The following is a 21,573-nucleotide window of genomic DNA, read 5'->3' on the forward strand; positions in this document are numbered from 1 at the left end:
ACACGGGTTCGTGCCCGGGTCCGGGAAGATCCCACATGCCGCAGAGCGGCTAGGCCCGTGAGCCATGGCCAATGAGCCTGCGCATCCGGAGCCTGTGCTCCGCAGTGGGAGAGGCCACAACAGTGAGAGGCCCGCGTACCGCAAAAAAACAAACAAACAAACAATCTGTTCGTAGTCTTTTCTCTAAATTGGGATTTGGGGGTGGGGTATGTATGTGTTCCTTTTGGTCTCTCTTTTTCATATTACAAGCTTTGCTCATATAGTTTATAATCCTTGGTACGTACTCATATTTAAGAGTAGTGGACTGAAAAGCCAATTATAAACTCCGAGTGTAGAACTGGAGCTTGTTTACCATGAGATTACTAGTATTTGCTTTTAGGAGATTATTTTAAACTTATAAAATATTCTAGGAAGGCGTAATTAGATCTAAATCTTACAGTAAAATAAACACCCGTTGCATTGAAGAGTTGAAAATAAAATTTAAATTCAGAAAAATCAGAGGAAAATGGTACTGGGTTATTTGTCAAACTAGTGAAGAAATTTATTTTATATTTGAGATCCAAAGATTTAAAATTTAGAAAGTGCAAAAAAAATGGGTGGCTGCAGAGGGTTATCATTAGTTATGTATTCAACGTCTTTGAACCTGTAAAACTCACCCTTTCAGACTTGTGCAAGTTGGTAGGTCCTGGGAGGGGCATTTTGTATTGCTGTGCTCAGGGCTAGGAGACAGAAGGCACTCCCAGGGGAGGTTTTGTTGCTCTCGGGCTGTCATAAAGCCAGGCTCCTGTGATCCCGGGGTGGTCATCTGGGCGGGAGCCATTGTCTAGGCAGCTGTTGAGGCAGGAGCTGGAAAGCACGGCTGCCTGAAGTAATTCTGAATTATGGTGCAGGTGCCAACAGCGGTAATCATCTTAGCCTTCCCGTACCTAGTCGTCTGGGCCTAGCGGTTGTGGGTCCCGTGGCCGCTGTGAGGAGACCCTACCTGCGAGCTACAGAGAATCTACAGGTGCTTCCACCGTTGCCATCGATAATGGTGAACGCTCTCCCAGGAATGGAGGAAATACTCGCCCCTCCCAGTGATTTCAGGGACAACCAGCTGGAGGTGCCCTTTGTCCCCGATGTGCAGCCTTGCAGACATGCTCATGTCAGAGGGTGTGGCTATGATGCAATAAAGTGGTAACTTGGTCAGGGCAGGCCCCGGCAACCTGTGTAGGGATATTATTTATGGGCTTGTTAAGCCAGTGGGGATCGTTGTTACTTATCAAAGGGCAGGTGATGGGAACATCATAAGAACTTGATTCTAAGGCATCTTTCCAGATTTTTAGTAACCACGGGAGTTGCAAGTGAGCAATAGTTTTACTCATCTGGTCCTGGGATGACAAGTAGAACTTTAACTCAGTGCCGACTTTGATTCATTGGTCGTAGCTGCCTGGAGCAGTTTTGGGAAGGATTCTGAGGCTACATCTGGACTTAGATGGAAAGATGGGTTGAAAAGATCAATATCCGCCATAGGGCAGGAAGCGGGAGGGGCCGTGTTATCAGGCTGGTTCATCCCCTTCACTTACCTCGTGTTTGCTTATGAGTGTTTTTGGCTCCCTTGTTTCCTAGAATGTCACAGTCTAAGTAGAATAGAATGAAGTAGAGGTAAGTAGGAGCTCTAGAGGGTGGGACCTTCCCACACTCAGCATCTAGCTAGCTCAGTGCTGGCTCAGCCAATGAACGAGTGCATGAGCTGAGACCGGGGTGTGTGAACTACCTAGTTTTCCACCACGCGCGGGGACGGGACCAGGCACCAGCCTTCTCATTCGGTGATGTCACCCTCCTGCATGATGTGATGTGTGGTGTACACAGAATACCAAAGATAATATAGGTCCCATTCCTATACCCAAGGGGCTTCCATCCTGGTTGGAAAGGAAATCAAACATGTTTGAAATGATTAGAGCTTGTATGACAGGCTGGTTTGTAGGAAAGTGCTAACGTTTCTAGTCTAGTCCTGGAAGTGGGTGGCGTAGGTTTCAATGCAAAAGTGCGTGACTTTGGAATCTCAACCGTTAGGCTTATTCCAATATATCTGTGTTTCGTTCGGAAAGCCTCTTTTTTCTTGAGTTTTCCTACAAGGTAAACCCCACCCCCACCCCCAGTTTTCCTCTCATTTTCGGTGTCACTAGGATGGAATATTTGGTGGTTAAGGAGTTTTGCTTCTTTTAAAATGTCATGGTGAAAATGATCCACTAATAGAAAATACATGTCATGCAGATTTTTAAGCTGAGGATTATCCAGTCACAACATTTGCTTCTAGAGAAATTATTTACAGCATTTTTAAAATAAGCAAAAGTCACAGAAAAGCCTTTGTACTGTAATATCAATGCATTTTGAAAATCTTTGTCCTGAGTAATCAGCAGTCTGTGCTTAGACAGAAATAGGAGATATAAACAGTTTTCATGATGCATACATTTTGGGTAGAGACGTCAGTCAGCTTAGTATAATGTCTGAGAGCCTGGGCTCTGGGTTCTTACGCTCAGGGCTGGCATCTCTACCCTGACCAAGTGTGTTACCTTAAGTAAGGGGGTTTTGATTTTCTCGTCTGTCATATGGGGATACTGATAACCCCTTATACAGCTGTTACAAGAATCAAAGGAGATTTTTCAGGTAGAGCTTAGGTCGGTGCTTGGCTTGTAATAAGCAGGTGCTCACTCATTGTTGGCTATTGATAATGCTGTTAGCATAGCTACTGTTGTTGTTAGATGGGTCTGTTATCAATGAGTGAGACTCACCTTCAGTGTATACTATGATTGTAAATATGTTAATGTAATTGTAATACGGTTAATAGTTTGTATAATATATATATATATATTTTTCATACAGGTTGAATGTAATTTTTACAAAATTTGATGAAGTCCAAAAATCAGGAAACATGATACAGTCTGCAAATGGTGAGTAGAAAAACCAACCATTCTACTTTTGCTTCTTCACTTCCACTTTTAGCATAAGTATTACTTACACTATATGCTATTCCTGAATAGCTGAATTTGATACCTTGATAGGAGTTTCTAGGTCTCAAGATTTAACCTCCATTTACCTACTTTCCCAAGCTCGAAACTGTGGAGTTGTCATTGACTTTCTTCTGTAACCTACACTGAATCCATCAGCTAATCCTGTTGCCTTTATTTTTAAAAATACATCTAGAATCCCAAAGATTCCCTGTGTAACTGCTCCTCTCCTCCTAGTACAAGCCATCACGGTGTTTTGCCTGCACTCCTGATTTTATTCTCTCCCCACACCTAAAGTCTGTTTTTCACTCAGCAGCCTGTGTAGGGATATTATTTATGGGCTTGTTAAGCCAGTGGGGATCTTTAGAATGTAGCGCAAGTAATGTTAATCCCTTGTTCATCAGAATCCCCCAGAGGTTTCCCAGCGCAGTGACTCGCGGTGCCCCACCGGGCCCTGCCTGACCTGCAGCCCCCATTCTGAGGTCATCTACCATTGTTTTTCCTGAAAGTTCTCTTGGCTCCAGCCTGTTGGCTTCCTTGCTAATTTTTAGCATGTTTCTCCTGCTTCAGGGCCTCTGTGCTTGTGATTCCTTCTGCTTGAGGCTCTTGTTCCCAGCTGTCATTAGGGCCTCCTCCTTATCCCACCCAGAGCTCGGCTGCAGTCTTGCTTCATTACACAGGTGTCCAGAACAGCGCACCCAGTGTTGTAAGGGAACGCTCTCTGCCCTCACCTGGCGTGACTTTCCTCCTTAATGAATATTACTGCAGAACTGTTTTTTTGTTTATTCATGAGGGTAAGAACTTTGTTTTTTTTTTCTCTTCTTTATCCTTAACGCCGTTTGGAAGTCATCAGAAAGTCCGTTGCCAACAAGAAGTTTTCTAACGTTGGATAATCATTGTATCATAGCTGTTTCAGTATTGCTAGGGATCTGAGATCATAGCGTAGCCTTCAGATTTTGACTATCTTGAGGCTGTTAAAGAAGTTTGAGTGATTTCCTGCAAAGGGACATAGTACTTGAGGGCAGAGCAGGAAACAGAATCCAGGTCTTTAAGCTCACACTCTAGTTGTGTACCCGTCGTTACCAGTACGGAATTTGTTTTTAAATAGCATGTTTCTTATAAAATGCTTTTTTAAAATTTCTTTTTCATACATTTGTAAAATCGTTACAGTATTGAAAGAAAGATTAATTATGATTCTGCTATCACCAGCAAATCAGTTTTCATTTTTCTGTATTATCTTCTAATTAATTTTCCTATAACTGTATAATTTGTATGCAGTTTTAACCATGGCATAATTTCTGCATATTACCCTCTACCTTTATATATACTTTTCTATGTGCTTTCAACTGTATCATCGGTAGAGCTGAGACCAGCGATGAGGGGGGTTGATAGTGTGTGTGGGCAGAGTTGTCCAGCCAATTGCTAGACGCGTGCTTTTATTTTGTATTTTATTTTTTTGTTTTGTTTTGTTTTACGCTTATTATTTTTTTTATTGGAGTATAACTGCTTTACAATGTTGTGTTAGTTTCTGCTGTACAGCAAAGTGAATCAGCTATATGTATACATATATCCACTCTTTTTTAGATTTCCTACACATTTAGGTCACCACAGGGCATTGAGTAGAGATCCCTGTGCTGTACAGCAGGTTCTCATTAGTTATCTGTTTTATACATAGTAGCGTATATATGTCAAGTCCAATCTCCCAGTTCATCCCACCCACCCACCCCTTCCCCTCTTGGTATCCATAAGTTTGTTCTCTACATCTGTGTCTCTGTTTCTCCTTTGCAAATAAGTTCATCTGTACCATTTTTCTAGATTCCACATATAAACGATATTATATGATATTTGTTTTTCTCTTTCTGACTTACTTCACTCTGTTATGACAGTCTCTAGGTCTGTCCATGTCCCTGCAAATGGCACTATTTCATTCCTTTTTATGGCTGAGAATATTCCATTGTGTGTATATATATATATCCCACATCTTTATCCATTCCTCTGTTGATAGGCATTTAGGTTGTTTCCATGTCCTGGCTATTGTAAATAGTGCTGCAGTGAACACTGGGGTGCATGTATCTTTTCGAATTATGGTTTTCTCTGGATATATGCCCAGGAGTGGGATTGCTGGATCATATGGCAGCTCTATTTTTAGTTTTTTAAGGAACCTCCATACTGTTCTCCATAGTGGCTGCACCAGTTTACATTCCCACCAACAGTGCAATAGGGTTTTCTTTTCTCCACGCACTCTCCAGCATTTATTGTTTGTAAATTTTTTGATGATGGCCGTTCTGACCGGTGTGAGGTGATACCTCATTGTGCTTTTGATTTCCATTTCTCTAATAATTAGTGATGTTGAGCATCTTTTCATGTGTTTGTTGGCCATCTGTATGTCTTCTTTGGAGAGATGTCTATTTAGGTCTTGCGCCCGTTTTTTTCACTGGGTTGTTTGTTTTTTTGATATTGAGCTGCATGAGCTGTTTGTATATTTTGGAGATTAATCCCTTGTCAGTTGCTTCATTTGCAAATATTTTCTCCCATTCTGAGGGTTGTCTTTTCTTTCTGTTTATGGTTTCCTTTGCTGTGCAAAAGCTTTTAAGTTTAATTGTGTCCCATTTGTTTTTTTTTTGTTTTTATTTTCATTACTGTAGGAGGTGGGTCTAAAAAGATCTTGCTGCGATTTATGTCAGAGAGTGTTCTATGCTTTCCTCTAAGAGTTTTATAGTGTCTGGCCTTACATTTAGGTCTTTAATTCACTTTGAGTTTATTTTTGTGTATGGTGTTAGGGAGTGTTGTAATTTCATTCTTTTACATGTAGCTGTCCAGTTTTCCCAGCATCACTTATTGAAGAGACCGGCTTGACACATGCTTTTAATTGTGTGTGTGTGTATTCGTGTGGTTTTCCAGTTTAAAACTTGTTGACACCAAGATGGAAAGTAATGGGCAAGGAGGTAGCATTGGTGGCAGAAAAGCAAGTTTGTGCTTCATGCCTTTATTATATATGAGACAGAATCTCATTACAGTGCTGGCAATGGGGAGAAAGACCACACCATGTTGGAGGCCTTGCCTAGAAGATTATATATATGCACTCCATGAGTATTTTTCCCCCAGTTTTATTGAGAAATAATTGACCTACATCACTGTATACGTTTAAGGGATACAGCATGATGGCTTGATTCACATATATCTTGAATACTCTGTGAGTTTTAATGAACTGACAATATGATTTAATCATCAGGAATACCAAAACCCTGTGGCATTGGGAGCATCCCAGCAACGTTTTATTCTAATTGTCCAGGTGTGAATATTGCCCCCCGTTTCCTTATTTTTGTGAAATGTGCGTATGTATGTGTGTGTGTCCGTGTGTGTCCGGTGTGTGTGTGTGTGTGTGTGTGTGTGTGTGTGTGTGCTTATAGGGGTAGGGTTGAGGATGGAGACAGTTCTCTTAGGCTCTGTGTTAAAAAATAACAGATTGTAAGAAAGCCTTAACTCAAAATTTCTTAGAGACCTGTTCAGCTTTTTACTGTAGAGGCATACTTAGGAGGCATTGCAGGTTCGGTTCCAGACCCCTGCAGTAAAGGGAATAAAATGGGTCACATGAAGTTTTTGGTTTCCCAGTGCATATAAAAGTTACGTTTACACCATACTGTAGTCTTTTAAGGGTGCGATAGCATTATATCTGGAAAAAAAATACAGTGTACATACCTTAATTAAAAAATACTTTATTTGCTAAAAAAATGATAAACATCATCTGACCCTTCAGCAAGTCATAACCTTTTTACAATAGTAACATCAAAGATCACTGATCACAGATCATTATGACAAATACAGTAATAATGGAAAAATTGGAAATATTGTGAGAATTACCAAAATGTGACACAGAGACACAAAGGGAGCAAGTGCTGTTTGGGAAAATGGCTTCAGTAGATTTGCTTGACGCAGGTTTGCCACAAACTCTTCAATTTGTAAAAAAACAAAACCAAAAAAACGCAGTACCTGCAAAGCACAGTAATGAAAAAGTGCACTGAAACGAGGTATGCCTGTTGATGCGTAGACTTACTGTTTTAATTGTTAGAGCCAGAATAGAATAACGGAAAGGCGCATATATAAAGATTTTAGAATTCCTAACCCAAATAGCTTGGTCTCTCATCAGTAACTTTGGGAGATCAGCAAGGTGTTTAATTGCTGTCAAAAAATAAACCACCTCATTTTCTTCTTTGCTGGAGCCATTGAACATTTAGGTAGCAGGTAGCATAGAGAAGCTGCAGTAGCAGCAGAATAAAAGTCCCCCCCGCGACCCAGCTTCTCCTTTTTATTTGCCCACTGACTTCCAGTGTAAAAGCATTCTTTGAACTCTTCTGGACTTTAGACCATTGAGTCTTCTACTTTTTTCAACCCATCCACCCTCTGCTTTCTCCTGCTTGCTCTTTATACAGCTTGTATCGCAACCTTTCTGAACTTTCTTGTTAGTTCTAGGAGTTTTTGTTGGCTCCTTGGGATTTTCTGCGTAGACAGTCATGTCATCCACAAGCAGGAACAGTTTTGTCTCTTTCAGATGTGTATACTTTTTCTTTCCTTTTCTTGCCTTATTGCACTGGCTAGAACTTCTGCCATATGTAAAATAAGGGTGGTGAGAGTGGACCTCCTTGCCTGGTTCCCAGTCCTAGGTTTTCCATAACTAAGTTTGATGTTAACTGTAGGTCTTTTTGTAGGTGTTCATTAGCAAGATGAGGTAGTTCTACTACCTCATTCCTACTTATCTGGCTTTTTATTACAAATGGGTGTTGGACTTTTTTCTGAAATCATCAGCATATTTTATTTATTTATTTTTGGCTGTGTTGGGTCTTCATTGCTGCACGCAGGCTTTCTCTAGTTGCAGCTTGCGGGGGCTACTCTTTGTTGCGGTGCGCGGGCTTCTCTTTGTGGTGGCTTCTCTTGTTGCGGAGCACGGGCTCTAGGCGCACAGGCTTCAGTAGTTGTGGCTCACGGGCTCAGTAGTTGTAGCTCACGAGCTCTAGGACGCAGGCTCAGTAGTTGTGCCGCACGGGCTTTGTTGCTCCACGGCACGTGGGATCTTCCCGGACCAGGGCTCGAACCCGTGTCCCCTGCATTGGCAGGCGTATTCTAAACCACTGCGCCACCAGGGAAGCCTGATCGTCAGCATATTTTAAATATTAAGATGTATTTCATACCAAAAAAATTCACTTTGTGAAAGTGCATAATTCAGTGGTTTTTCATATATTCAGAAAATTGTGCAGTTATCACCACTGTCCAATTCTAGAAAATTGTCAGCAACCCCAAGAAAACCTGTGCCCATTAGCACTAGCTGTTTCCCTGTCCTTCCAGTCCCTGACAACCTGTCTTTTGTCTTTGTGGATTTGCCTGTTCTGGACATTTTATATAAATGGAATCATATGGTGTATGGCTTCTTTCACTTAATATTTTCAAGGTTCATCCACCTGGTAGCATATGTCAGTACTTCATTCCTTCTTATGGCTGAATAACATTTTTTTTTTATAAATACACCATGTTTTGTTGATCCACTCAACAGTTGAAGGACATTTGGGTTGAAGTTTGTGCTTTTCAACTTTGTTCTTCTTTTCAAGATTGTTTTGACTCTGCTGGGTTCCTTGCATTTCCATATGAATTACAGGATTTTGGTAGGGACTGTGTTGAACCTGTCGACCAGTTTGAGAAATATTACCATCTTAACAGCATTAAGCCTTCTAATCCATTAATGTAAGATACCTTTCAATTTATTTAGGTCTTGGAATTCTTTCAACAATGCTTTGTAGTTTTCAATTTATAAGTCTTGCACTACTTTGGTTAAATTTATTCCTAAGTATTTTATTCTTTTTGGTCATATTGGAAATATAATTCTTTTCTTCATTTTATTTTTGGATTGTTCTTTGCCAGCATATAGAAATAAAGTAGAATTTTATATTTGATCTTGTATTTGGCAACCTTGCTTAACCCATTTTTTAGCTAGATTTTTCCTCTCCAGTGGACTCCTTAGGATTTTCTATATACTAGGTCATTTAATCTGTGAATAGAGATTGTTTTACTTCTCTCTTTCCGATCTGGATTCCTTTTAGGGTGTTGCTTTTTTTGTTTTCAAATGCTTTTTTTGATGTCAGTTGATACTGTTTTTCTTTAGCCTGATGATATTGTGACGTTATATTGATGGATTTTTTTCAGGTAATAATCCACTCTTGCATACCTGGAATAAATCCCACTTGGTCATAGTGTACAGTTCTTTTTATACAGTGTTGTGTTCGGTTTGTGAGTACCTTGTCGAGCAGTTTTTTTGCACCTAACTTCATGAGAGAGGTTGGCCTGCACTTGTTCTCACCCCTCGCCCCCCCTTTGTCTGGACTGTTGACTCTTAAGCATGCCGAGTGTCGTTCGGTAAAAACACGCATACGTATATCTCCAGCCATTCTCATTGCTCTGCTTCTCTCCTCCCCTGTACAGCAAACTTCTCCTGAGACGTCAGTGTTAAAAAAAAAAAACACCAAAATTCAACTGAGTAAATTTTAAAGATCTACTTGGCTTTACTGAACGAGTCTTGAGTTGGGGAGCATCCCATCTAGCGAGGGTGTGTGTGTCTGGGGGGTTGCTCCAAAAGGAGTAGAGAAAGGGAAAGGTTTTTTAAAGGCAAGGCAAGGAAGTCATAAACAGAAAAGATTATTTCAGGCTAAAGTAACCCACCTGTGGGGGACGGGACGGGTCTGTGTGGCAGTGACCTCACCTTCACTGGGGCTGGAGGACGCCCATGAGATGGGTGACCTCCCTGGTGCCGACTGGGAAATTCCTGACTGACCGCGTGAGACCGCAGTTGGTAGGGAGATTGAAGCAGCAGTTGGGTTAGGTATTCAGCCCCACTCTGGTTGTGCGGCCTAGTGTAAGTGACTCCGTCTTGGTCCTGTGGTTTGCTTTTTTAAACATCTGTATTCCCTGTCTCAGTCTCTTCGCCTAGTCACCTCCTCAGACTGCTCCAGGCTCGGGGTCAGCTCACGTCACCGACACAGCTGCCGGCGCTGTTACGGGGTGATGGCCACGCTACTCCACCCGCTGGCGTTGCCAGTCTTCACCCTGCCCGGCCTCTCACCATGCTGGACACTGCTGAGCCCCATCTCCTCCTCCTGGAAGCATCCTTCCTCCTTGCCTCCTCTGGCCTGACCTCCTTTTGATGTTTTTTTCCTGCTATTGGGCTGTTGTTTCTAGGTTTGCTCTCTGCTACTTGCCACTAAATTCTTAAGGCTGGCTCGGTTCTATGCCTTTCTCTTTCTCAGGCAGTGCTCTCCTCTGGGTTATAATTTTCCATGGCCGGAACTCTGTTTACTAGCCAGATAACATGTTTCCATAAATGCGTCCAATGCTGCTAACCGTATGTGAAGGAGCTGCCTGTCTGACATTTCTTCATGTATTGGAGACACGTACCCAGACTCATGTCCCAAAGACAAAACCCAGAACACCTCAACATGACCTTGTCCTAGCTTCCCTCTGTACATCTCCCGTGGACGACCGCTCCACTGTCCACCCAGGCGTGTGAATCAGGACTTGCCTGTCACCCCGGAGGCCCCACCTTCCTCCCCGCCTGGTGCCTCGCCACTGGCTCCTGTGGCTGTGGACGCCTCTCAGTGGCCCCAGCGCTCTTCTCCAGCCCCTTTGCCCGCACTGTTGAAGCCACCTGCTCGCGGTCCCCCTGCCTCCTACCCCCGGTCTGGTCTGTTGTGCGACGTCGCCGAAATGAGGGGACCGATCTTTCTCTCTGGATGAAGACTGCTCTGTGGTGGAAGAGACTGAGGCCAGGAGGTCTTCTCCTGTCTCCTTTTTCCTTCAGCCAGGACAGTGTTAAAAACATTTATAAGTATTACCTGCACTGTCACTTTGACGTTAGCCTGAAAGATGTTCACTTTCCAGAAGTCTGAGCAGGTCGGGTCCTTGCTCAGATCCTTGAAGGTGGACACAGCCTGTAGCCAAACTCTCTGGGCGCACCTGGGGGCGGCCTCAGAGCAAGGTCTTCTGACCCCCTTCCCTGTTCATTTCTTTATTTGGAAAATGTTAAATGTATGCTAAAGTGCATAGATGAGAATAATGGAGCCCCATGTGGGCGCCACCCAGCTTCACCAGGCCTTGTTTCACCTCCATTCATCAGAAATAATGGGCTGTAAGTGAAGAAGAGCTGGAACACATTATGTCATTCAAGTCGGGTTCAAGACGTGGGCCTGGCCCTTTCTGTATTTTTTAGTAGAAACATTAATATAGAAAATGAGCATCAGTTCCAGATTAGGTGTATTCTTCTTAGGAATTTTGCAAGCATTAATCTCCCAAAAATAAGCACACCATTGTTATCGTCTACTTTTAAGAACGGGGGTGCTTCCCTGGTGGCGCAGTGGTTAAGAATCCACCTGCCAATGCAGGGGACACGGGTTCAAGCCCTCGTCCAGGAAGATCCCATGTGCCGCAGAGCAACTAAGCCCGAGTGCCACAACTACTGAGCCTGCGCTCTAGAGTCCGTGAGCCACAACTACTGAAGCCCGTGTGCCTAGAGCCCGTGCTCCGCAACAAGAGAAGCCACCACGATGAGAAGCCCACGCACCGCGACGAAGAGTAGCCCCTGCCCGCCGCAACCAGAGAAAGCCCCGCGCAGCAACAAAGACCCAACGCAGCCAAAAATAAATAAATTAAATAAATAAATTTATAAGAACAGAGGAAAACAAATTACAGTTGGTGACTCCTGTTTGTTTCAAGAGGAGGGAAAGGTGTGAACATCATACGTTAGCTGCGTGCTGATGGTGGCTGTGGGGAGGGCTTCCATCCCATAGGGTTAGACGAAGGTTTTCCGAGCAGCTCTGTGTTGCAGGTGGATTCTGCCTCCTGCCCTCACTACTCACATGATTAAAACAAAATCTTCTTCCTGTTTCAATTCATTGCTCTCAAGATACCCCCCAGTCCTTAGCGGCCTGCTGCAGCCGTGCTCCATCTGGCCCTGCAGCCTTCTCATCCCGGCCCTCCCCTGGGGCCACCTGTCCTCATTACCCTTCCTCTGAGACCCTGGTGCACGTCTCTTCTGTCTCCTCTTTCTCATCTCGCTGTTCCTCATCCTTTCCAGCTCAGTGTTCCCTCCCTCTGGCTCTAGAAAGCTTTCCCTGACCTCCCTGTTGGACACTTCCAAGCATCCCCTACTTTGCTGCATTTGGTGATTTGACCGATGTCCCTCTTCTGCATTGGACTCTTAGCCCCCTGAGTGCAGGGCATTCTGGGCCCCAAACACCTCCGTCTGTCTTCTGTTCTTAGTCCTGGTGAGTCCTCTGGGGTTGGCTCGTTTGAGGGGCATCAGTGTTTTCCTCTGTAATCTCTTATTATTGATAACACAGAGTGCATACGTGGAAACTTCGTACCTGAGGTACCCCAGTCCTTCTTGTTTTCTGCTTTTCCCTATGGATTCTTGGGTACCAGATGAGAGTTAGACCTGAGGAAGAAATGAGTCAAAGGCAAAGAGGATGGAAACATGGGGCTCATTTCCAGGTTCCTGAACTGCCTTTGGGCCAGGGTTCTGATGGATGGAAGGCCGCCGTGTTTGATTCGTACGTGTGTATTTCCTAGGCTGACCCGACAAGCCAACAAGCCGGTCTGTTGAGTGAACTGTCTCTCAAACCCCATTTGTGAAAATTCAGCCTCTGTTCACAGCAGGAGGACTTAACAAGTGACTCAACAGGGACCTAACACTTTAATGAGTGGTGACTGTGTGTGGCCACAGCAGGTGTCCGTTTTGGAGTGTGGGTGCCCGAGTCCCCCACGGGACAGGTAGACAGAGCGTCAGGGAGAAGCCGAAAGGGGCTGCTGTGGACGAGTGTGGCCATCGTTCCTCCTTAGGAAAGGCTTCTCTGCCCCCACACGCGGGCCGTGTGACTCGGGGCACCACGCTTCCCTCCTGGGAGCCGGCTCACTCCTGTGCTCTGCAGGGTAAATGAGGTCGGGTGTAAAGCTCCCAGCCGTGCCCGGATGGGGTTGGTGCTCAAAACGATAGGTTTCTCCTCCACTGCTCCATCTCAGGGATATATTCTTCTTTATTTTTTAAATAAATAGAACATCATTTGAGAATAACTCTCATACTTGTGTTTCTTGTAGAGTTTTGGGTGATTTTGGAGTATACATTTAAAATTTAATGCCCGTTTTCTTTAACGATAATGCACTTTTTAAAAAATGGTGTTTTTGAGGTGTAATTCACATACCATACAATTCACCCACTTAAAGTATATACTTCAGTCATATTTAGCATATTTACAGATATGTGCAATCATCACCACAGTCAGTTTTAAAACATTTTTGTCACCGCAAGAGAGAAACCCGGTGTTCGTAGCCGTCACCTTCCTAATTCCCTAACCTCCACCCCTGCCCCAGCAGCTGCGAATCTACTCTACAGACTTGCCTGTTCTGGGCATTTCATGTAAATGGAACCACACAGTACGTGTTGACGTCTGTGTGACTTGTTTCATTTAAGATGATGTTTTCAAGGTTCGTGCGTGTCGTGGTGCATCAGCACCTCTGTTCCACTGCATGGCTGGACCACCTTCTGTTTATCCTGTCCGTTCATCCAGTGATGAACATTTCGATGGTTGCTACCTTTTTGGTATGGTGAATAGTTTACAGATTTTTGTTGAACATGTTTTCAGTCCTTTTTGAGTATATACCTAGAAGTGGAATTGCTGGATTCTGTGGTGACTCTGTGTTTGAAGAATTGCATATTCCTCTTCTTGAGGAACTGTCAAACTGTTTCCCACCATGGTTTCCACATTTTATATTTCCACCAGCAATGTGTGAGGGTTCTATTTTCTCCACATCCTCTCCAACAAAACAAAACAAAGAACACCATTTTTTCCTCTCTTTTTAAAAAATTACAGTCATCCTAGTGGGTGTGAAGTGGTATCTCATTATTTTGATTTGCATTTCCCTCATGACTGACGATGCTGAGTATATTTTCATGTGCTTGTTGGTCATCTGTAGATCTTATTTGGAAAATCTCTCTTCAGGTCCTTTGCCCGTTTCTAAATTAGTTTATTGGTCTTTTTGTCGTTGAGCTAAAAGAGTTCTTTATATATACTAGATAACAAGACTCTTATCAGATATTTGATTTGCAAGTATTTTTTCCCCATCTGTGGGTTGTCTTTTCACTTTCTTGGCATCTCAGTTTTTAATTTTGATGAATTCTAATTTATCTGTTTTTTCTTTTGTTACTTGTGCACAATAATGCTCCTTTGATAAGAAATAAAAGCTCTGGATTTGAGCTAAGTTGAAAGGAACTATTAATGTAATAGCAATACTCTTAGGGAAGAAATGGGTTTTGTCTTGGGTTGTATTTCTTGACATGTTCAAAATTATATTGTTCTAAGATGTGTAATCGATTATATTTATATAAATGCCACGGACTTCACGTTTTAGAAGTGTAAGACTTGTGACTAAACAGCAGTGAAAAAGCATCTGAGCAGCAACTGGAAATGGGTGTTCTGTCTGTAATAGAATACTTCATCTTTGTATGATTCTTTTTTGTTGCTAGGTTACCTGAAGGCCTTTCAGTTTTGAATGGCAAGAATATGGGAGTTAAAAATATGTTGTTTTATAGATGTTTCTTTTTTCTTTTTTTTTTCCATCTCCGTATAATTAGCAAACCCCTTGAAGCAAAAATTACAGTTTTTCCTTCTATGGGTTTTAAAAAGCAAATTATTTTCTGTGTACGTTTTAAAAATCATGCAGATGTGCTTATGCTCATGGGAGAATCGAATTTTCAGCATGAAAGAGCCAGTAATTATAGACTAGTCATTTGTCCTTTATCTGCAGCCACTTAATGTTCTTTAATTGGATTTGATTGAAATGAGGCCCATGGTTGTTAATTTGGTTAAAAATGTGCATGCTTTTGAGTTTCTTGAGCAAAGCTGACATGTTCATGAGGAAAGAATGAAAGTATCATGCTGGTTCAATCTTGAAAATTCCATAATAAATCTGTAGCTAGAGGAAAAATACTTATTTGCTAACAAAACTGTAAGCTAGATAGTAGATAATCAGAAAATTGTAACGTATCTAGGGCGTCATTTTGCTGCAAAATGCAGCCTGCCCTCTGTCGTTTTACTAAAAAATTTTATAATTTGAAGAACGTTAGATATCATCTCTAAGTTTGTTGGAAATGAGAACTGCAAGTCTGAAAACGAATAGAGTGACGATGGATTGTTAGGTAAGATCTGAACTGTTGCCCAGCATAGCTGGGACAAAGCATTCATTGAAAGGCAAATTGATTGTCTTTTCTTTATTAAGAAGCTAAGCCGCCGTCATTGTGCAGTCTTTAAAAACAGTGGTTGTGAATAAGTGGATCAGGTCCGATAATGGGTTCCCAGCCCTCCCCCACTTGTTTACTGGACTCTGCATGTTAGGAGGTTTGGGATTCTGGCTCAGTATCTTAGGCAAGTGATTCCGTAGTCACGGCCGCGGGGATGGTGTACTCCAAGACTGGCAAGGGCACTGTGCTGCACCAAGGAGACCGCCCCTAAAATAGCCTGGAAGGGACTGTCTCTGGCGCCAGCTTAAGTAGCTTAGGCTGCAGCTGACAGCTTTCTTTATCATCTGTGTGGGAATGCCATAGCTTTGTGACTTTCTTCTCATTTAAAGTTTATGTTAAGAGCATTCTCTGTTTTTCCGGGGGGCGGGGGAGGGGGGAGTCAGGTAGTTGGTTAACATTTTTTCGATACCAGTGTTAAAGAGGGCTCCCTGACTTGCGTCAGATGGGAAAGGTGCCCCCGCCCCTTGAACAATCACTGTTCTGCAGAGTGTAGGCTTTCATTTTGGAATAAGGGCGGCCGCTGTCCTTGGTGCTCAGATCGCACTGAAGAAGCCCTGTGGGTGGAGAGTTTGCTGAGGCGTCAGTGCCTGTGAGCAGGTGTAGCTTTCAGAGCAGTGTTTTTATTTGTACCGCGGTCACTGACGGTCATGACCACTGGGAAAGGTAGGCTATTCTAATATATTCTGGAAAGTGTTTGTAATTATTGCTGCTTAACTAGGAAATAAGATATTTAAGGTATTTTATCATTGCTTTGAGAACTGAAGATCACGGATGAAACTTAGGAAAATAATTGTTACGAGTATTTGCATTTAGGCAGGAAAAATTGTGAAAGCTGCAGCTCTATTAAGGTTAGTGTTGACCTTCAAGGACCAGGAGAGAGCAAGTAGGCACAGGGAGCCGAGGTTAGCTGTGTTTTCATCAGCCTCTGTTTATTTTATGTGCTTTCAACTTTTTTTTTCTGCTCTCGTGTATTCACAGTATATGGCTCATGAAAATAAATTATTTTGCAATTACAAGACATTTGTTAATAAGTATCGGCTGTCTTGAAAGGACTCTACTGGTTGGAAATTTCTATGGTTTTCCCAACAGTGGGCAGATTAAAAACACATATAAATCAGAATAGTGCAGGGGTGCCGCTTCTGTCTTGAGAATCATTGTATAAAATTTTTTCCTTTTAAAAGATTTACATTTTTAAAATGCGCAGATGGAACTGAAAAACTATGAAAGAAGCATTGTTTACAAAGGTCTTATTGATTAGCCTTCAGTCTTTCCACGGAGGTTTTGCCAGGTTTTGGCAGTGCTGAAAGGATATGAAAGAGCTCCGTGTGACGGAGGTTTGTGTTGGAAGAAGAGTGCCTTGGACGTGCTGTGGACTACCTGTATCCCTGTCTAGGTTTCCTGTGGGATGGGCTTCCTGGCAGGCTTTTAACTTGTTGTCTCTGAAGGATATTTCCAAGCCCTTCAGCTGAAAATAGGTATTACACAGAATAAATTGTGCACAGTAACAAGTGTTCGTTTGTCTCCCTGCCGGGAAATTGGCATGTGTCCAGCTCATTGGCTCTGTTCTTTTGTCGTAGATTGTTAAGGTGTGTATATCTGTCTTCTTAATTTGGTTGAGTTTGCCGAAAATGGACATATTGGAAGATGCTGGATTATGTTTCTTAATTATATTTTAAAGTTGAGAATTGAAAGCATATAGTGCTAGTGGTCATTTTTATTTCACCCCTTTTAACAGTATTCTGTGTTCAGCTTAAGTTGCTGTAGGAAATCAAAACCTGGGCAGGACAGCTAAATAATTCACGTTCTGAAGTGACCTCTTTTCAGAACCCTTCATTTGAGGATTTGAAAGTGTGTTACTTATAAGTAGCATTTGTCTTACGTTGTCATCTTGTAGATTTTTTTTTTTTTTTAAACAACAGGGAGACATAATTATGGGGTTGACCATTTTATGTTAAAGACCGTGGAGAAAGCCTTGTGGCTCTGACTTTAAAATAAAGACTGTTCTCTCACTTGATAAATCCTTTCCAATAACCTGTCTCCTTAGTCACTGTTACTCGAAATGCAGGCTTTAAAAGCATTTAAAAGGGTACTTTTTCCCCTAGGGAGCTGCAAGTATAGTAGGAAACAAGGATTAAATGCTGTTTCTTGTAGCAGGGGCATATTTGAATCTTCCTCTGTCAACCATGGGTAATAAGGGACCCATAACAGTCTGTACAATATAATGCCAGCCATTTTCTACTATGGTTCTGTGTATTTTAGTATTTTCAAAGCACTTTCCCGAATGTCTCTTGTTTGTTTTTGTTTTCTGATTCTCACAGCAGCCTCAGGAGGAGTAGGCGGGGAGACGGGAGGTTTGAGTTCTCTAAATGGGCTGGTGGCCCCGGACTTCTGCCATCCTCGACCCGCCCTCCTTCCAGCAAACTGTCACCCAGCTCAGTGCTTCGCCCCTACTGTTGTGATAAAACCCTGGCTTTGTTTCTTTGATTCTGAAATTGTGCCATTTTCAGTATAGATGCCTTAGGGAATAGTTTAAAACTGTAAGCATTCAAAGAGATATTATTAAAACAGGCATTGGCCTGTTTAGACACATAGTGATCTGGACACTTGGAAGATGTGACATCCCTAATCAGTTGTTTGCCCAGTGATGGGCGGGTGGAGGCCGAGGGGGGCGGTTCTGGGATTGGAAATCACCTTACGAACATGACGAGTTTGTTTTTGAGAGCAGTGTGGTATTCCTGGAGGGGAAAGTGCAGGGGAGATGGCGGGGGCCTTTTAGGCCGTGCTGAGAAGCTGAGGTTTTTATTGTAGGCCATTTGCTCCTCAGAGTTAAACCTTTAAAAATTGGGTGGAGAGACTGATACAGGGTGACCAACTTTCTTATTTTATTTTATTTTAAAAAATATTTATTTATTTTTGGCTGCATTGGGTCTTCATTGTTACATGTGGGCTTTCTCTTGTTACAGAGAGCGGGGGCCACTCTTCGTTGTGGTGCGCGGGCTCCTCATTGCAGTGGCTTCTCTTGTTGTGGAGCACGGGCTCTAGGTGTGTGGGCTCCAGCAGTTGTGGCTCACGGGCTCAGTAGTTGTGGCTCACGGGCTCAGTAGTTGTGGCTCACAGGCTCAGTAGTTGTGGCTCGCGGGCTCTAGAGTGCAGGCTCAGTAGTTGTGGCTCGTGGGCTCAATAGTTGTGGCTTGCGGGCTCTAGAGCGCAGGCTCAGTAGTTGTGGCACACGGGCTTAGTTGCTCCGCGGCATGTGGGATCTTCCCGGACCAGGGATCAAACCTGTGTCCCCCGCATTGGCAGGCAGATTCTTAACCACTGCACCACCAGGGAAGTCCCAGGGTGACCAACTTTAATTTCACCAAATATAGCAACAACCAAAAACCCCCACCGTATCTCTTATTTCAGAAAACAAGGGACTTTAACACCAGTAAAAAAAAAAAAAGAGAGAGAGAAAATGAAATGACGTAATTTAGAATAAATGCTGGTCTTTTAAATGAAAGAAATTTAGCTCTATGAGAAATTTACAAGTTTTTCCTTGAAGTTCTCAGTTTGGTGCAGACGGGTTAAATCATCCAAAAAGTGTCATCGTTCCCGTACATGGTGTTTGGGTCTAACTGACTGGATCGTAAGCGTGTGGACTTCGGATCCCCTCCGTTGGAGTGTGCATCTGTGTCTGCGTGGACAGTGTGTGGCCTGGGCGGGCGGCTGGTCCGTCAGCCCCGGTTCCTCGTGTTCAGGTTGGCAAGCTGCTGTGAGAGTGAATGAGATGATGCATGTAGCACCTGTGTGATGTGGAGACACAGTCTAACGGGAGGTGAAAGTTGGATTTAGCTTGAAAATGACGTGGTTGAGCTTTTTGTTTAGATATGGAAGCTCCCTTAAGAGAAACAAGGTACAGAATCCGATGCAGAATAAGGTCTCTTAAAAAGAAGCTGCCACTAGTGCTCTGATCTTGGTTTCTACCACTGCCAGGGTCCGTGGAGATGGCAGATTTGAGGCCTGGAGCAGGGAATGTACACAGTGAGCCTGGGCGTCTTGCAGCGCCGGACAGTAGGGTCGTGCCAAACCAAACCAAAACAAATCAAAACTGTGACGGGGGTATGTCAGCTGTCACAGGGAGCAGCTGAAAGGTTCTCACAGACTAGAGCGAGAAGAGTTTGATCAATAAGGTAGCACCGGATTATGACCCAGAGTGTAAGTGTTGATGAGTCTGTACTGATGCACATCAGTGGTCGAATAAGTGTGAACAAGGGGAGGGGTTGGAGGTGAGAGCCATACCAGCTGCACTTCAGGATGAAGTGAGAGGAGGGGGGCGGGGGGGACAGGGTGGGAGATGGCTGCCGGGCTGAGTGGTGCCGGGACCAGCTGAAGCAGGGCACTCGGAGAGTGAGCAGGTTTGAGTGTGGGGAGATGATTGTAGTTTTGGACACTTGAACTTAGAATTTTATTTGTATGTGGCTTTGATTCACGTTGGGTTTGTGTCTTGGAGCCGAGATGGGGCTGGCATTAGAGGACTAAGATTTATCAGAATGTAGCTGTTTGTTGTCAGTTATATTGTCATCTTATTTCTCTCTTCTTACGTAGAGGTGTGATTATTTGCCTCCCTTGGGTTCTTGAGAATGAAGTCGTTAAAGCAGGGATGGAGGATTTGAAGGATTATTGCACAAGAGGCAGCTAGCTCTTCGTGCAGGGGCTTTAATATGAGGAGACATTCTGGTAGGGACCCTCTCCCAAAGCTGGCTCTGGATTTTTCCAGCTGACTTGCTTTTGCTCCTGTGTAGTGGTTGTCAGGAAGAATTGGGTCAGGGTTGGTACAGTGATAATTAAAATGACATTTCCAGACGAATGCAAAATGTAGATCTGATATTTGTGGGATTTGGTTTCTGACATTAATTAAGCACAATACCCTTTTGGCCAAGTTCAAAGGTAAAATAAGTCCTGTGGTCAAAAGGAGAAAAGAAGATTAAATCAGGGAAAGGATCCATTGTGATTTTTGTTACTGTGCCATTCAGAGATTACCCAAGGTTTTGAAAGATTAGTTGCTGATTCCTAGATTAGTTTTCAGTCATCGATATGCAGATTTTGTCCACAGCAGTTAAAGTTGCTTAAAACTCCCCCCCTTTCCATGAAATAGTAAAAATGTAAGTCCAAATATGTTCACTTAAAATAAATATCTTCGGGCTTCCCTGGTGGCGCAGTGGTTGAGAGTCCGCCTGCCGATGCAGGGGACACGAGTTCGTGCCCCGGTCCGGGAAGATCCCACGTGCCGCGGAGCGGCTGGGCCCGTGAGCCATGGCCGCTGAGCCTGCGCGTCCGGAGCCTGTGCTCCGCAACGGGAGAGGCCACAACAGTGAGAGGCCCACATAACACAAAAATAGATAAATAAATAAATATCTTCGTTGTAATTTTGGAGCACTTAAAAAATTTATTTATTTATTTATTTATTTTTTGGCTGTGTTGGGTCTTCGTTGCTGCGTGTGGGCTTTCTCTAGTTGCGGTAAGCAAGGCCTGCTCCTTGTTGCGGTGCGTGGGCTTCTCATTGCGGTAGCTTCTCTTGTTGGGGAGCACGGGCTCTAGGTGCGCGGGCTTCCGTAGTTGTGGCGCGCGGGCTTCCGTATTTGTGGTGCACGGGCTTACCTGCTTCGCGGCATGTGAGATCTTCCCGGACCAGGGCTCGAACCCGTGCCCCCTGCATTGGCAGGTGGATTCTTAACCACTGCGCCACCAGGGAAACCCTAGAGTACTTTTGTGAGGAGTTTAAGTACCAGTTTAAGTGCCCTACTCTAACTTATTACCATGCAGATGATTGGGGTTATTATTATTGATAATTACCAGCCTGTTCAGCCGTCTGTGTGCTTGTACTGCCCTGGGGTCAGTCCTGATCGCTGCCTGGGTTTCTTCAGCCCAGGGACTTGGTACACGTGGACCCCACTGGAGTCCACACTCCTCGTCACCCAGCTCAGCATCTGCTCAGCTTCCAGGCACCACCGTCATGGTGCGGAGGCCTCGGGGTCCCTTCCCTGGGCCTCTGTAACCTCTAGGAATTTCCTCTCTGAAGCCTCCCCATGCTGCTGGCCGTCAGCTCTGAGAGTGGGAAGCACTTTTTTCTCTGAACTATTGGCATCCAGTTAAGGGCCTGGCACAGAGTGGGCACCTGAAGACCTTCTGAGTACACAGATAACGGGTATGTGAATGATGGTCATTCTGCAGAGGAGGGACAGGCTCAGAGGAGTCCAGTAACTTGTCTAA

At 43.7% G+C, this 21,573-nt stretch overlaps 1 protein-coding gene across 1 annotated transcript in view; it reads left to right on the forward strand.

Moving 5' to 3' along the window:
- The window catches only part of CLASP1 (cytoplasmic linker associated protein 1), a 269,499-nt gene that overhangs the window by 111,693 nt on the left and 136,233 nt on the right, over positions 1-21,573 (forward strand). Inside the window, exon 9 of the mRNA XM_082841350.1 lies at positions 2,866-2,933. Within this exon, the coding sequence (XP_082697476.1) occupies positions 2,866-2,933 (68 nt within the window). The remainder of the gene's footprint in view (positions 1-2,865; positions 2,934-21,573) is intronic.

Source organism: Leucopleurus acutus, assembly GCF_964270905.1.
Source record: "Leucopleurus acutus genome assembly, chromosome: 6".
Taxonomy (NCBI): Eukaryota; Metazoa; Chordata; class Mammalia; order Artiodactyla; family Delphinidae; genus Leucopleurus; species Leucopleurus acutus.